Source organism: Quercus lobata, chromosome 11 (assembly GCF_001633185.2).
Source record: "Quercus lobata isolate SW786 chromosome 11, ValleyOak3.0 Primary Assembly, whole genome shotgun sequence".
NCBI lineage: Eukaryota > Viridiplantae > Streptophyta > Magnoliopsida > Fagales > Fagaceae > Quercus > Quercus lobata.
The window spans coordinates 55,800,164-55,818,085 of NC_044914.1; the positions used below are offsets into that span (position 1 = coordinate 55,800,164).

General features: G+C 39.8%; 1 protein-coding gene across 1 annotated transcript; it reads right to left on the reverse strand.

Moving 5' to 3' along the window:
• Window positions 1-387: 387 nt before the first annotated feature.
• LOC115968291 lies at window positions 388-16,543 on the reverse strand. The gene is made up of 3 exons (XM_031087641.1): window positions 15,906-16,543; window positions 589-617; window positions 388-419 (listed from the first exon to the last, which is right to left on the reverse strand). Exons 1-2 carry the CDS (start codon window positions 16,444-16,446, stop codon window positions 598-600), a joined length of 561 nt encoding a protein of 186 aa, XP_030943501.1. The 5' UTR covers window positions 16,447-16,543; the 3' UTR covers window positions 388-419; window positions 589-597.
• Between the last annotated feature and the right edge of the window lie 1,379 nt (window positions 16,544-17,922).

Genomic DNA, 17,922 nt, shown 5'->3' on the forward strand with positions numbered 1-17,922 from the left:
CATAATAATATTTGAAGACTATTATACGTGATTTAATTGTTACTATTACTTATTATTTCATATTTGACAAGTCTAATTTCAGTTAAGGCGACATATAGAGTAAGAGTTTATGTGACTAGTGATATTTACCAATGACCAAACTGACTGTAAAAATATACAAGTGTTAAAATTATAGTTAAGTGATAAAATTCATCATTTTCTTACAGTCAGATTTTGAGAGATAGAAGTAATCCAACCAAAATCTCCCATTCTTCTTTAGGTCAAAGCTCTAAGCAACTAAAAGTATTGCCACGTAATCATATGGTTTCTCATCAATAGTATTGTCAAATAAAAGGAAACCTCATTTATTCATCCAAATTTTCATATATCTACAGAAAACTACCTCATATACGTCATCCAGAACAATAGAGCCACGACCCCTGTAATGATGACAAAACATGAAAAGATAATTAAGGCGAATAAAATACTCAGTTGCATCACTTAACAATCACATCATGTGAATTTATGAACATGTAAATACATCAGAGGCTTAGAGTATATAACTGAATAGCTTGTCAAACAAAATAAAAAATAAAAAAACCAAATCACCTTTCTCGGTCAGAGAGAGCCTGTTGAACCTGCAAAGAAATCGAAAGTAGAAAAATGTAAACGAATAAGAGATATAAAACTTAATGATACAATTGATTCTTCTACTCTTCTAAGGTGATTCATCATGGAAGAAGAAAGAAATTGGGTACCCAGAATCAACATATCAGAAATGTGACATTTACACAGATACATAAAATGCACACGTTTAACCCTTCAGCCAAAACTTAGCAGAAATTGGTCTCTAGCACCAGCCAAATGTACCTCACACAGTTCCCCGACGACCCGATATTTCATCATAACAATAGTTTTCAAAAACAAAGAGGTACAACCACTACGAAAAACAAGTCAAAATAAAAACAACGACTGCTCCTACATCTCATTGAAAGGCAAAACTACCAACATAATCAGTCTATAGCACCAGCTAAATTCACCTCTAACAATCTATCCCTTGCAAATTAATATTTCATCATATCAGGATTGTTCAAAAACAATGACCACACCACCACTTGGAAACAAACAAATTTATAATAATTTTTTTTTTAAATGTACATTAAGTCCCTAACATTTTTGGGTAAAGTTCTATTTTAGTCCTGAAATTTGATTTTTTTTTTTTTTTACTCAAAAATTGTAAACACGTTTGTCATTTTGTAACCTAAGCATTTATAATGCTTGCTTACGTGGCAAAATTCAATAAAGCCAAATGGCACCCTGATATAAAAGCAAGGTTATAGAAGGACTAACTTGGTAGGTGTGAGAGTGCTTTTTTCTTTAGCACACAGGCCCAAGGATCCTGGGCCAAATAGTTGTGTTTTGGTGGACTGGGCTTGGTTCACCGCAGCTAAATGTGGGCTGATTACGAACCAAGTTGTGCGCAAGTCACACAAATCTCCTCAAGGAAAAAATGCGATTCCTCATAAGCAATAAAATACCATTATAAGTGTTTTAGTATCATAAAAGGATCCTTTACTCTTACAAAACAAGTAAAATAGATGTTCATAATATTCACAATGAGAAAGAGATTGAAATAGAATCTTTAAGGCTTATCTTTTATCGTATAAACATTTTAAAGAATTCCTTCACTTGGTACCCCGGGCGTACTGTCGTGGGATCCCAGGACGTACTGTCGTGGGATCCCGGGGCGTATGAGGCCTGTAAGAACCCAGAATCTCTGGTTCTCTGCACTATACAATCTTTCTCCATGCTTGTTATGCAATGGAGTTTTGTTCTTTCCTTTTACCTCTATAGGTCCTACACAAGAACAACTATACAATGCACATATCTTCAAATAATTGTTAGTTTCTTAAATTAGGATATATATATATATATATATATTAATACATATACATATATGTAAATGAATTTCATGAGAATGATTCAGCCACGAGGATCCTGGCCCCAATTCTCACAGACTTATGCTTTTGCACAAGACTTGTGGGATTTGGAACTCAAGTCTGAGTGGCTTTGCTTGGGCAGGGACTCAGCTTTACAAGCAAGAATATATATGTATTGAGCAGCAAGAAACAGTAAAGGAAGACAATATAATAAAGATATATGCAAAGTAATTGTTAGAAATTCTCAAATCAATATGAGATATTTCATTATTTTTCTTGATTGTGGATTACAAATGTGCTCACTAAGACGTGATACATGGTTCAGATAAGCTCAAAAATTACAGACTTTGATGGCTATTCAAGCCTCTAAGACTTGCAAAGTTTGAATCCTTTTGAATCCAAGTATGTGCTATAGTGGCTGTTTCTGGGATACCGGGAGACATTCCTCTGTTTTTCTTAAATTTCACAGAGTTCTAATGACTCTGTTATTCTTAAATTTTACAGAGTTCTAATGACTCTGTTATGATATTCTTCCTACTGAAAATCCCCCCCGCCTTTTATAATGGAGTTTTTGGTCCTCCCGGGGAACCGTTGGTTCACATGTTTTACCCTTTTGCAAACAGAGCACGTCCTGTATCCATCATCTTGGTAAGTCCCATTTCCGTTTTTTCTCATTCTTTCCTTCTTTCAGCTCTGATTCTTTTGAAAGTTCCTGGTTGGCCATCTTCTTTGGGATGTGCTGAGGTATGCCCTTCTCGGCATCCCCGTTTCTGGTGTTTTCCACTTTTCCCTTTTCTTTCCCATCCGGGCGGAATCCTATTCTGCCATTTGGAAAGCCACTTGTTATCATTCTTTCTTCTATGCTTCTCTGTTTTGGTTCCTCGAGCCTTTTTTCTGTCTGTGCCATGAGAGGTCGCTGGGTTATACTGGCGTTTGTGTTCTTTTTCTGCTTTTGTTTCTTGTTTCCTTCTTCTGTCTTTTTCTATCGAGCTGTCCTAGTCTTCCTTTGTCTTTGTGCCTGAAGGGGTCTGTGCCTCTTGAAGGTTCTTGAGGATCCTTGATTCTTATCCCTTGCCGTGATCTTCTTTTTTGGATGCTTCTTTGTCTGGGCTTCAGAATCCCCTGGGCTTTTTTATTCCTTCATGGGTTTCCTGCGTCTGTTACTTTGGGCTTAACTTGATTTTTCCTTTTGGGCTTGACTTATCCTTTTTGGGCTTGACTTATTCTTTTGGGCTTCCTTCACTATGATCCTTTTTAGATCTCAACATTTAGCCCCCCGAGCTCGTGGGTTGCCTGAAGCCCACGCGTGAGTGATTTAGATTTTCTAAGATTTTCGTAGGATCCCCTTCTCCAACTTCTACTGGGTTCCCTTCTTTTTTACTTGGGATCCCGGCCCTTTTCTGCTGCTTTTGGTCACCTCCTTTTTGCGTGTCATGTTCCCTTATAATCATTATTTTTTTTGCAGTTTCCTCTTTGCACGGGACGTGGCAGTTGAGTATTTGAGGTAAAACTCCTCTACCCACTTTTCTCGTTTCCCGTTACTTCTCATTAATAACCGTTGATTAATCCCTTCTTCAAATTAAATTTTTTGGCAACTGGCGCGTCTTTCCATAAACTGTCTTCCCCAACTGCTATTTGCGCCTTTATTGTAGCCGTTTCATCTTATCACTTTACTTCTCTGAGTTTTTCATTCTTTGAGTTTCTCTTTCTTTTTCTGCTACTCCGGTCTTCCCCTTTTTCGCACTTTCAATCTCCTTTCTTCTCATTGTACGTGTTGTTCCAATGGCTTCTTCTTCTTCCTGAAAGAGGAGAAAGCGTACTCCCAGTCCTTCTGAGGGTGAAGGTTCTTCTGGTTCTGCTCCGAGTGATTCTCACGAGGTTACTGAACGTCCGGCCTTCCCTTTACGGGATCCTTGGTATTCTCTCAGTTTATTTTTTTCTCATATATCTCATGGTGAGGCTCCTCCATCCCCTCACGTTTGGATGTTTTCTGGCCAAGCGGGTTTCGTTGGTTCCGCCCAGGTTCCTGATCCTAGAGAGATTTTCGATCTCCAGATCAGACAAGGAATCCGAGAGGCAGTTCCTATTTTCTTTGATTTTGTTCCGGGAAAGATTCAGGGCTGGCCTATATGGGTAGACAAGGAACTGTCTGATGCTGAGTTTGTGGGTCGTTTGGAGCACGTCGGTATCCTAAAGGCAGTGGCTATTTCAAGAAACCTTGAGGGCTTCAGAGACGCCAAAGGGCTCAGGCATCTGGTACGTCTTTGGTGCCCTTCCCTTCATACTTTTTTCTTTTCTACTGGTGAATTGACGATCACCTTGGAGGATGTGGTTAATAACTTCCTCCTCCCGGTGTTTGGTGAAGAGAACCCCTTTGATATTAACCTTTCTGGTGAGGATCTCGTGGTAGAAGAGAAATTATTTGGTCATTTTGGTGGTCGCGCTGCCTCTTCTGGTGGTAAGCCGGCTAGGATGGGGAGATGAGTGATGACCCTCTCTCGTGAGAAAGATAAGGAAGTGAGGTGGGCCGGTTTTCTGGCTTTTTGGCTGAGTAAGTTTTTGTTTAGTGAGTTTCTTGGGTATGGAGTTAAGTCTTCGTTTTTTCCATTGGCAATCAAGTTGGCTCGAGGTACCCAGTATCCTTTGGCCCCTCTGTTTTTGGGTCATGTTTACTCTCAATTGGACCAGCTTCATGGAGATGAGGCTGATGGTGATTCTTGTTATGTGATCACTTCATCTCTTCACTGTGCTATTCTTCAGATTTTCATGTGGGACCGTTCTGCAGCTACTTTGGCTAAGTGCAGGAATTTGAAATTTGTGAAGGACAAGTTCCAAGGATCCCCCGACATAGTGAAGGGTCTTTATGGCAATTCTACCGATGCATTTCCCATTATTTTTCGTTGGATTAGCTTGAAAGGTGGTGGCCTCAATCTTGTGGAGTTGTTTGACCAAGCAGGGAGCTTATACTGGAGATCCCCTCGTGAGTTTGGTCCTGGCTTTGCGTGTGATTCTGTGTTGTCTTCTTTTTTATCTTCTACAGGTAATACCTTTGACTTGCACCATGGTGATGAGGGCAGTCTGGCTTATCTTGCCTGCATTAGCCCCTCCTGGCTTCCTGTGCCTTCTTCAAGTGGCCCAAAATATACTCATTATTCAGCACACCGGATGCTCCGACAATTTGGTTTTGACCAGGACATTCCTCCAGTCTTTAAGGATGTGGTGCCATCCCTTCCTTCTTTGGATCATTTCCTGAGGCTGCAGGCCTTTTCTTATTGGTCACGGAGGAGCCCCTAATTTGCAGTGCCTAACTCCTAGAGAGGAGTCTTTACTTCTAGTGGCTATACCAGTTTTTGGAGAAGAGTACAGAAGTCTTTTGTTGACTATGTTGGCTCTGGTACAGTTCGGGAAGCCCCGAATCTTAGCATTGTTTCTGCTCCGACATCCAATAGGCGTTTATCCCTTCCTACTGCTGGGATTGTTTCTGCTGCTGCAAGCAGCAAGACTGGGTTTACAGAGTGGCATGCCTCCAAGGGAGGTTGGGTGACTTATGGACAGGATTTTCCTGAGACTTGGCTGGGTCATAGTCTCATCATCGGCGCTTCCTCTGGAGTGCCCATCAAGAAAGGTGCAGTGGAGACGATAAGTGCTGCCACTGCTCCGAGTAAAGGTAAGGATGTCAGGCCGAAGAAAATGAAAGCTGCTGATGTTGGCGAAAGTACAGGGGGTGTGGAGATAGGCTCTGAGGCGAAAAGAAGGAAAACGGGGAAATCTCAAGCACACTTGGCATCTCAGGAAGGCAAGGATGTCAGGGAACCTTTGGTTTCAAGGACCCGGAAGAAGACCAAGGTAGAGTCTTCTTTTCCCCAGGTTCCTGTGACTGCTTCAGTCCATGGTTCTTTAGGATCCTCTGGTTTGGTATCCCAGCCTCCTTTAGGACCCTCTGGGCGTACTCGTAGTAAGTAAAAGACTTCCAGATAATCTGTAGAGAGAGAGAGAGAAGGGCAAGACTTCTTTCCTTCTTCTCTTTTTTTTTTATTCACCTTGTTGCACTTGTTTCTATTTTGCTGACGAGTGGTGATTTCCTTTGCAGTCCAAGCGCAAGTCTGATCACAAGAAGGGTAAGAGCCAATCTTCTGGAGACGACGTGGTATGTGTGTTCCCCTCCTTTTTTTTTTGTTCTGACATTGTGTTGTTTGCATTTCCTGCTGTTGTATTTTTTCTCTCTTTTTTTTTTTGACACTGCCTTCTCCGCTTCTTCTTCCTTTAGGTGGAGGTATCCCCTCCTATGACTGACAAGGCTTTGGGGGAGGATACTGTCACAGCTCTTTCTCTTGTTTTTCCTGTTATGGGGGAGGAGCCCCCTACTGATGATCCAGCTGAGGAAACCGGGCAACCGATGCAAAGTTCCCAGGATTCTCAGGATCCCAAAGCTTCTAGGATCCCGTCATCTCAAAGTCCCCATCTTGAGCGCACTCCTAGTCCTATCAGGACTGTGTTTCCTCAATCCTTGTCAGATAAAGGTGCTTTGGGAGACACTCCTTTATCCAAACAAACAGGTAAACCTTGTTTCCTTGCAATAGCGTTATATTTTACTTTCTTTTCCAGTTTTTCTTGAGTTCCTCCTTTTCCTTTTCCTTTTAGGTCAAACCAGTGAGAAATCCGCTCCCAGTGTTGCCTCTTCTTTAGAATCAGAAAGCTCAGAAGGTGAGTGCAAGCTGCTCCCATCGTGTTTCCTTTTCTTCCCCCCTTTTTTTTTTATATATATATGGCGAAGCCCCCTGCATCTATCCCTTCCTTTAGCCACTTTGCCATTGGTCCTTCACCTTTTCTTCAACTTGCCTTATGTTCCTTCCCAGAATCTTCGGGGAAGTCAGGAGATCAGGAAGAAGAGGCTCTGCCCCAAGAAGCTGGAACCGGTTTGTTCTTCTTTTTCTCCTTTTCTTTTTTTTGACTAAATCTGCTCTTCCTTTTCTTTTCTTCTTTTTTTTGAATATTGATACAGGCTTTGCAGGTTCTGAGCCTGTTATCCCTGAAGGAATTGTGAGACCTGTTCAAGTTGCTGACCTTCATCCAGAGCAAAAGGCTGCAAGTCTTCCTGTCTCTGCAAGTGGCGACACAGTGATGGGGGATGCCTCGAAGATGGCTGCCTCAGATCTTGATTCAAGGCTTTCCTCTTTCCTGGCTCGCTTTGATCTCTTGGAATTCAACAGTCTTCCTGCCAGCCACTTCCATGTTTTTGGGTCTTCTTATGGCAGCTTCCTGCGCTTCTCTGTTCCTGTGGAAGGCCTGCCGCTGCTAGAGAGTCTGCTCAAGAGTCATGGGGATTTTACCAGCGGCTTCAGGGGAGGCGTTTTTCTAGGCAATATTTTGATGGAGTTGCTGTGTGCTGTGCTGATTTCCCTAAGGAATTCCTCTGTAGATTCCTTGTCTGAAGAAAAGCTTCTGGAGTGGAGAGGGGTGGTGCAAGACCTTCTAGAGGCCAAGTTTAATTTGTCTTTTCTGCTGGATCACTTGCGTCTGCTGGCTCATATGCTGTTTCAGAGGCAATCATTCAAGAGTATAGACACTGAGATAGCTGCTGCTGAGGAAGCTTTGGCTCGTGCTCACAAGGTTTTACAAGACTTGAAGGTCAAGCGGCAGAGGATCCTTTCTACTTTGGCTGTGCCTGTTATTTCTCCGGGTGCCTCCCTGTTGGCCGGCCTCATTCCTTAGCTTTTTTTTTTCTTCAGATTTACATAAACAATTTGGGATTGTATAAGTTTTTCTTTTTGAACATTGTTCTCCTCTTTGCTTTCTCTTTTGTGTTTCAAAACTGCTTCTTTTTTTCTTAGTATGTGAATCTGCCCTTTTCTTTGGTATATTGCCTTTTCTTTCCTATGGCTTTTTTCTTTCCTGAGTCCTGGACCATGGTCTTCACAGGCTTCACTGTAAATTCTGGTCCAGGTACCCGGTAATCTATTGTGCAAGTACTGAACTGGGTAAACTGGTATCCTTCCCTATGTACATATTTTTCTTTTTGAGATACGGTCCCAGTTCATGAACTTTGACAGGTTTTTCCCTTTCCCAAGTCCTAGGCCATGCCACTTGGAAATTTTTTTTTTCTTTTTTTTTTTGATCAAGTCCTGGGATAGGTACATGGAAAATTTGCCCTTTCCCAAGTCCTAGGCCATGCCACTTGGAAAAATCTGTTTTGGTCAAGTCCTGGGCTAGGTACATGGAAAATTTTTCCTTTCCCAAGTCCTAGGCCATGTCACTTGGACAATTTCTTTTTTTTTTTGATCAAGTCCTGAGCTAGGTACATGGAAAATTTGCCCTTTCCCAAGTCCTAGGCCATGTTATTTGGAAAATTTCTGTTTTGATCAAGTTCTGGGCTAGGTACATGGAAAATTTTTTCTTTTCCCAAGTCCTAGGCCATGCCACTTGGAAAATTTGTTCATGACCATTGAATTTTTCAATCTTCAGAAAAAGTTCCTTCGTAGCCCCTCATTTTCAAGTGGGCTTACTGAATTGATTTCTTTTCTTTTCTTTAAAGGGATGAGGATTTGTTTTCTTCTCCGAGGATCTTCTAAAATATCCTTTCTTGGTTGTGAACAAATTCTTTATGGACAGAATCTTCTTTTATGAGTCATATAAGGTTGCTCTCAATGGTAGACTGATGGCTTGGAGCTCCACCAAGATGATTCTGTCATGGTGTTTTCTTCAAGTGGGGGATCTTCGTACGGGGATCCTGGAAGAGGATGACTTCCTCTAGGCATGCTCGTTGAAGGCTGTCTTCACAAACCTCATAGTCTGTTTCTTTACAAGGATCTCTCCCGCTACTACTTTTTTAGAGATCTTCTCACTTAATAGGTATTTCTCTTCTTCGGGGAACTGGGTCATTGAGTTTGTTACAGCTTGGCTCTTGATAGCTCTGGGGATCCTTCAGACCTATGTTGTATTGAGAAATTAATATTAACCACCGGGCTACTCTTCAAGATTGCAGGAGTTGATTGAGGAGGGTTTCTATTGGATGAGAGCTTGTCACCAACAGGATTTGGTGGGATGAAAAGTAATGATTCAGTTGTTGAGATGCATAACTGCCATACACGCCATTTCTATGTTGGGATACCTCATTTCAGTGTTCTTCAATGCTTTGTATGCTTGGGATCAAGATCCCAGGTACAACAATAGTGATTTTGCCATGGATAGTACCCATATGGTAGGCAAATGACTCATGATTTGTTGAAGTTTTATGAAAGACATTTGGTTGCTCAACTCCCCATATGAAAATATTCCCCTTTTTCAACAGTTTGGATAGTCCACTACTGACCAAGGTTGGTCTTGGTGTGAACTTTCTAATGTAAGAAACTCTTTCTAAGAAGCTCTTGAGTTCCCTGATCGTGGCATGCATCTTCATGGTTGATATTGTTGTTGCCTTAGTTGGATCTATGAGGAGATCGATGTTAGGCAAAGGAAATTTATCCTTTGGACGTGCCTTATTTAATTTGAAGGAGTTCACGCCAATAAATCTTCATATTTTTTCAATAGCTCCACCAGTTACTCTTTTTTTCTGTACTGACTGCTGATTAGGATGGGCCCTGGGTTCCTTGCGTCAGCCCCCAAGTTCACCTCTTCTAGTTTTTCCTTTGGTAGGATTTATGTCTTCCTTTCCATATTTGTAAGTTTCTCCAGGATCTTCGTAAACAGTATATTAGCCCTCCTCCTTCTTTCTTTTTCTGTCCAAGGGATCCCTCAAACCATGGGCATTGCTTCCTTCTTCTAGGATGGGAACCCCTCGGGATCCTGGAGATGGGAAATTCTGACTCATCGTATCCCCAGGTTCCTCCAGGATCTCTTCCTGGGCTATCATGTAAGATGGTGGTCCGAGATCCTCTTGTAGGCTACATTCAGGTCCCGCGTGCCTTCATAAGCAATATTCTGCTTTCCCTCCAGGTTTCTTCTTCTTCTGCGATAGGAGCTCCCGGGATCCCAGATATGGGAGCCCCCCGGGATCCTAACAATGGGATATTCTTCAGCTGGAGCCGATTCATCATAAAGTATATTTTCCACAAAATTTACCATGTGCTGGATGAAAGGACTAAGATTGGCAGCGACTTTTATGGGCTTCCCATTCAATCCCTCTTTCACGTGCTAATGGTACATTGAGAGGATCAGACAATACTTGTGATGTTGTGGTTGGCCTTTAGAGCTAGTTGTAGGTGTTCTTCAGTGGTCTCTGTATCTCCTCCAAATCTTGTTATTTCCATGGGTGAGCCCAATCATTGAGCTGCAAGAGATGATAGATGCACTGTATAGTTGTTGAGCTTTCAATAATGTTGATTTTGCTGCTGACTTGCAATATAGTGTTTCTATTGATTTTCTTCAAAATATATTTAAGGTCCACTGCATAATAGGCTTTAGCCCCCAAGACATGAGGCGGTTGTTGAATCATGCTTGATCCATCTTCTCTTGATGCCATTATGGAACTTCTATCCATTTTTCGGATGCCTTCATTTTTTTTTTATAACCATTTTACTTTGCTAGATTCGTGGAAATACTTCGCCTTTGCTGGAACCAACGATCTCTTAGGCTTTGCTGAAATTGAGGGTGTACTTAGCCTTGCTGGAATTAAGGATCTCCTCAGCTTTGTTGGGATCAAGGATCTCCCAGGCTTTTACTTTCCAGGAGTCAAGGATCTCTTAGACTTTGCTGGAATTAAGAATGCACTCAGCCTTGCTGGAATAAAGGATGTACTCAGCCTTGCTGGAATAAAGGATCTCCTCTGCTTTGTTGGGATCAACGATCTCCTTAGCTTTGTTGGGATCAAGGATCTCCCAGGCTTTACTTTCCTGGAGTCAAGGATCTCTTAGACTTTGCTGGAATTAAGGATGTACTCAGCTTTGCTGGAATAAAGGATCTCCTCGGATTTGTTGGAACCAAGGATTTCTTAGGCTTTGCTGGGATCAAGGATCTCCCGGGCTTTGCTTTCCTAGAGTCAAGGATCTCTTAGACTTTGCTGGAATTAAGAATGTACTCAGCCTTGCTGGAATAAAGGATGTACTCAGCCTTGCTGGAATAAAGGATCTCCTCTGCTTTGTTGGGGTCAACGATTTCCTTAGCTTTTTTGGGATCAAGGATCTCCCAGGCTTTGCTTTCCTGGAGTCAAGGATCTCTTAGACTTTGCTGGAATTAAGGATGTACTCAGCTTTGCTGGAATAAAGGATCTCCTCAGCTTTGTTGGGATCAAGGATCTCCCAGGCTTTGCTTTCCTGGAGTCGAGGATCTCCTAGACTTTGCTGGAATTAGGAATGTACTCAGCCTTGCTGGAATAAAGGATCTCCTCAGCTTTATTGGGATCAAGGATCTCCCAGGCTTTGTTGGGATCATGGAACTACTCCATTTTGCTAAACCCGTGGGTGGAGCCAAGGAACTTGTTCATTTTGTTAACCTGCGCCATATGATATTATTATCAAGTTGCTGCAAAATTATTTAGCCCCACAACGTGAGGAAATTGCTTTGCTATGTAATTTACATTTCATCAAATCTCTTTGATTCACTTACTTCTCTTTCTTCTTTTTCTTTTTAAACAAATGAAACAATATCATGAATTTTTTTTTTAAAAGAAAGAATACATTAGCCCCCAAATGTGGGGCCATTTCTCTATTATGTAGCTCATAGAATCTTCATTTCATCAATATATTTCATTTGTTCACTTCTCTATTTTTCTTTAAAGCAATGAGACAATATTATAATTGTTTAAATATTACTACATGACCCCCTGTTTTTTCTTTTAAAAAGTAGGGCAATGATCTATTATGTTCAAATTGTAAAGCAGAGAAAATAATAACGCATAAAACTTATCTTGTGTTGGGAAATTCCCCAAAATTCCATATAGAGTCTCTTGGTAGAACGTTCTTTTGGAGGAACCCACACTTTTGGGATCTTGATGTTGAATGCACTAAGAGAAACTTTCCTTCCTCTAGGTGTTTCCTAGCTTTGGAGCCATGCTTGCGAAGGGACTACTTTTTCCCTCTCCTTTTCCCCAGTCCCCAGCGGAGTCGCCAAAATGTGAGAGTGCTTTTTTCTTTAGCACACAGGCCCAAGGATCCTGGGCCAAATAGTTGTGTTTTGGTGGACTGGGCTTGGTTCACCGCAGCTAAATGGGGGCTGATTACGAACCAAGTTGTGCGCAAGTCACATAAATCTCCTCAAGGCAAAAATGCGATTCCTCCTAAGCAATAAAATACCATTATAAGTGTTTTAGTATCATAAAAGGATCCTTTACTCTTACAAAACAAGTAAAATAGATGTTCATAATATTCACAATGAGAAAGAGATTGAAATAGAATATTTAAGGCTTATCTTTTATCGTATAAACATTTTAAAGAATTCCTTCACTTGGTACCCCGGGCGTACTGTCGTGGGATCCCGGGACGTACTGTCGTGGGATCCCGGGGTGTATTAGGCCTGTAAGAACCCAGAATCTCTGGTTCTCTGCACTATACAATCTTTCTCCATGCTTGTTATGCAATGGAGTTTTGTCCTTTCCTTTTACCTCTATAGGTCCTACACAAGAACAACTATACAATGCACATATCTTCAAATAATTGTTAGTTTCTTAGATTAGGATATATATATATATATTAATACATATACATATATGTAAATGAATTTCATGAGAATGATTCAGCCACGAGGATCCTGGCCCCAATTCTCACAGACTTATGCTTTTGCACAAGACTTGTGGGATTTGGAACTCAAGTCTGAGTGGCTTTGCTTGGGCAGGGACTCAGCTTTACAAGCAAGAATATATATGTATTGAGCAGCAAGAAACAGTAAAGGAAGACAATATAATAAAGATATATGCAAAGTAATTGTTAGAAATTCTCAAATCAATATGAGATATTTCATTATTTTTCTTGATTGTGGATTACAAATGTGCTCACTAAGACGTGATACATGGTTCAGATAAGCTCAAAAATTACAGACTTTGATGGCTATTCAAGCCTCTAAGACTTGCAAAGTTTGAATCCTTTTGAATCCAAGTATGTGCTATAGTGGCTGTTTCTGGGATACCGGGAGACATTCCTCTGTTTTTCTTAAATTTCACAGAGTTCTAATGACTCTGTTATTCTTAAATTTTACAGAGTTCTAATGACTCTGTTATGATATTCTTCCTACTGAAAATCCCCCCCGCCTTTTATAATGGAGTTTTTGGTCCTCCCGGGGAACCGTTGGTTCACATGTTTTACCCTTTTGCAAACAGAGCACGTCCTGTATCCATCATCTTGGTAAGTCCCATTTCCGTTTTTTCTCATTCTTTCCTTCTTTCAGCTCTGATTCTTTTGAAAGTTCCTGGTTGGCCATCTTCTTTGGGATGTGCTGAGGTATGCCCTTCTCGGCATCCCCGTTTCTGGTGTTTTCCACTTTTCCCTTTTCTTTCCCATCCGGGCGGAATCCTATTCTGCCATTTGGAAAGCCACTTGTTATCATTCTTTCTTCTATGCTTCTCTGTTTTGGTTCCTCGAGCCTTTTTTCTGTCTGTGCCATGAGAGGTCGCTGGGTTATACTGGCGTTTGTGTTCTTTTTCTGCTTTTGTTTCTTGTTTCCTTCTTCTGTCTTTTTCTATCGAGCTGTCCTAGTCTTCCTTTGTCTTTGTGCCTGAAGGGGTCTGTGCCTCTTGAAGGTTCTTGAGGATCCTTGATTCTTATCCCTTGCCGTGATCTTCTTTTTTGGATGCTTCTTTGTCTGGGCTTCAGGATCCCCTGGGCTTTTTTATTCCTTCATGGGTTTCCTGCGTCTGTTACTTTGGGCTTAACTTGATTTTTCCTTTTGGGCTTGACTTATCCTTTTTGGGCTTGACTTATTCTTTTGGGCTTCCTTCACTATGATCCTTTTTAGATCTCAACAGTAGGTTTACAATTTTTGAAGAACTCTGTTATAGCAGCAAGGTTAATAAACAAGGACGAAATTTATGTATAGTACCTAAGTCTTACCCAATAAACAATAACTCAATAAGTCTATTTATAGCTGATAAAGTGATATAAGTGGGACCCAAATGAGCTTGCTAACTCAACTGTTGTGCCACTTTATGTGTCATTAGCATAACTCTTTTTTGAATACTAAAATAACACATGAACATAATTTTAAGGAAAAATCATATAATTTCACCAAAAAAAAAAAAAAAAATCTCTGAATTATAAACATATATAGGAATTTCTAACCTTAAGAAGGAACTTGTTGAGTGCAACGAATTCTGACAAAAGAAAAAAAATTTAACAAAATCATGAACAAGTTTTCTGTGCACCCAAACAATCAAACTAAACCAAAATAACTAATTTGAAAAACAGTTACCATCGAAGCTCATAGTGCCATTTCTGTCAAAATCGTACATCCTGCAACATGTACCATACAACACACACATCAGGTTATACAGTATATACGAATGTATATAGATATGTACAAATACGTATATTATACGTATAGACTAGAGAGACCTGATCATTTGCTGGACGACGGAGAGAGAGAATTCGAGGTTTCAGATGGAGAGAGCGCTCTGATCGAATTGGGAAAAAGGTCAAAAGTCGTCGTTTTTTTTAGGGCAAAAGATAGAGAAGAAAGAGGGATTTGGAAATTGAAATAGACAAAAAGGAGTTGAAGAAGAAGAAGAAGAAGAAGAGAACCTTAATAACGCCCAAAACAACTAGAAAGGGTACAAGAGTAGGAAAATTACATAATTATACAATATTAAGAAAGCTTAATCAAAAGGATCATATAACATAATAGGGTTGTGTCCTCGATCTATGTTCCAATACTGCAGCAAGAAATTCCTTTGGGAATATTTGACAATATATCATCTTTTGTATAAAGTGCACATCGAATCGAATAGAGAATACCTGTTTAGTACTAGTGCATATTCAGAGTAAGTCTCTATCCTAATAATCTTTGATCGTTTCACTTCCTTCAGCTGATGTCTTTCCTTCAACTGATGTCTTCAATTTCCTCTTCTTTTGTGATTGACTTTTTAACATTACTGCAAGTTTTACAACTGTTAGCACTTGTACACATAAATGACAAGCAATTCCTAGGGCGAGATTAAAGGGCAAAACATGATAGCTAGCTAGAATTTATACACTTTTGCAACCAAAAAAAAACAAACATACAAACAAAAAATTGCTATTGCTGTGTTGCCACAACAAAAACTTAATTATAAAAATTAGAATGATAATATATACATGTGAGTGTATAGGAGATAAAAGGGATGTAGAGAGAGCAGGAAACCTACAAAATCAGGCAGTCCAACAAGTCTGTAAAGTTAACCATGGAGTATTTCTGAATCGAAAGAACCGTTAGACGAGAACCATTATTCCCTAAAATACCATCATCATCATCATCAACCTCACAGTCGGACGGGTAGCGGGGTAAGAATGCAGAAAGGTGAAGCACAAGACAATAAAGATAATTACTAAATTGGTTTATAGAGCGCAACAGAAGACAGAATTTTTGACCGGATAAGTGGAGAAAACCACAACCTGTGGTAACGAAACGTTCAGTCGGCCCTAAAAAAGTGCTAGTGTTGATAATTTCACGAGAACGCTGTTTACTATCAGAATTAAATCCGAAGATAGTGCATTCGCGGCTGTCCCTGTGTAGGATTGAAGCCCAGTAGTAGTAGTTAGAATTGCCTACAACTGCAGCTCTTCCTTGTTCAATACTCGAGTTAACCAAAGACCACTCACCCATCTCAAGTGCCTTTCTCCAAGAAGAAGTAATCGGACACAATATTGTAGCCATAGAAATCGGCATCCCGAGATCTTTCCATGTTACCTACCATAATCTCGTTTTTGCACTCCAAACCAGCAAAAACAATTGCATCAGTTTTGCTATAAGAAGGTGGATTTGGTAGGCATTCCCAGCTTCCCAATATGGGATCATAAACTTCCATCCACCCATAAGACTCATCTATGGGATTCAAAGAAAAGAAACCGCCAAAGACATATAGCTTACCATTTACAACAATAGTCTGAGGGCATAATCTACGATATTTCATGGGTGTAGTAGTCTGCCAACCTTGCTCAGGACACGTAAGTTCGAGGGTCCACACTTCCCTACTGGGTATATAATTCATGAAAGCCACAGGGTCACCCTCGAGATTGTAGTTTTCGGCAACGTCGTCAAGGCAGCAATCTTCAATATCCAGTTTGCCACCAACAGCATATAAAACGGTGCCTATCACGGCGAAGTATCTACAGGCGAAAGGTCCCTTGACGGATGGATAAATAGGATCGATCTTCTTCGGGTTGAAGATGGGTTCACCTTCTTCCTTCAATCCCTTAACGAGGCTGTCAAACGAAGCATGAGGTTCTGGACAGAAGTATGAAAGAGGAGGAACCGCTTCAGGGTCTGGAACCTTAATCTTATAACACTCCACTTCATTGAACTTGTGTTGCGTACAGACACAGATCTCGTATTCATTTTCTTCATCATCATCTGATTCTATACTCCTCCTCAAATCTCCTTTCTCCACCTCCACCTCCATAGGATCCATTAGGAAGGCTTTTTTTTTGAGTTTCGATTATTGAGATCTAAACAGACGGGCTTGGGATGAGAGAGAGAGAAAGAGAAAGAGAAAGGGTTAGGGTTAGAGTTAGGGTTAGGAGTTTTAAAACAAACAAAAGAGTAATTTTATTTTATAGGGAGTTAGTAAGTAGAAGTAGGATTTTTTTTTTTTTTTTTGAGAAATAGTGGAAGTAGATATTTAAATCAACATAAAAGTAGGATTTTATTAGGAATAAAAAACCTAGAATTTAATTTAATATTTTTGTCAATTTACCTTTTTAACCCAATTTTTAAGTTTTAAGTTAATTAAATTAGGGGTACTTTTGTAAGTCAAAAATGCTATAATTAACTTTTTAAATTCTCTTAATATATACAGATACATATTACCCACTAAAATAATATAATATAACCATAAATACCCCCATTTTTATAGCTAAAAAAAAAATAATATATTCTAATACAACTCTCTCTCTCTCTCTTTCTCCTTCTCAAAAAAAAAAAAAAAAAAAAACTCTCTCTCTTTCTTCTCTCCCATCTCTCTTCCACTTTATCAATTAAAATATATTATAATTTTTACTAAAATGCTACAGTGCCATCATACATGTAGGATGGCATGTAGCACAATTGCAAAAAAAATTGCAATTGTAAGATTTTGCAAGTCCGGCTGCTGGGCTCTTTTTGTGCCTTTATACTAAATTTTCCCTACATATACCATTTACAATTGCCAATGGGAATGCTCTAACATTTTTGTAGTGAGACATTTTTGTGCCAAATATAATTTAACAAAATCAAAATGAATCTCAAAATTGGTATTCAATTGATGATGCATTCTCTTTAAATTGATAAGTTTATATTGACTTATATATTTTGGGAAAGAAACAATAAACCCAAAAAAAAAAACATTTTTTTTTATAAAGAAAATCAACACTACATAGTTTTTCATGAAAATACAAAAAAAAATGAGAAATTATCTGGCTTTTTTCTTGTTACAATCTAAGAGCATTCACAATGATAATTGTAAAAATTTTAGCTTTAACCAACTCAAAAATCTACTTTATTTATTTTACCACCCCACTTTACAATACACCAAAACACCCAACATTAATGATTCTATTTTTTTAACACTTCTTTTAAATATTCTATCTTTATTATTTTTTATTCTCTCTTTCTCTCTATGTCTTCCTCTTCTCTAAAGTCTAAACCAAGATCAACCACTCAGTCATCGCTAAAACCACAGCCACCACCAAAACCTCCACATCTGCCACTAACAACCCCCACATCGCATCACAATCCAACCACAACCACCAATAACTACACAACCCAAAAAAAACCCATCACTGCCAAATACACACTACCACCGCAAGATTGACTCACAAACAAGTGACAATCATTGCAAGATCCACCAAACCCATAGCCTAACAATTGTGACCAAAACCCATCAAGAAAAACCCAACAACCTAAAACT

Excerpts from the sequence above, each read along its gene's own strand:
- LOC115968291 (XM_031087641.1), bottom strand. The coding sequence starts at position 16,446 with ATGGATCCTATGGAGGTGGAGGTGGAGAAAGGAGATTTGAGGAGGAGT. Across the intron at positions 618-15,905 it reads TCAGACTATTGTTGTAAATG|GTTCAACAGGCTCTCTCTGA; the intron begins GTAAGCTATATG and ends ATTTCTTTGCAG.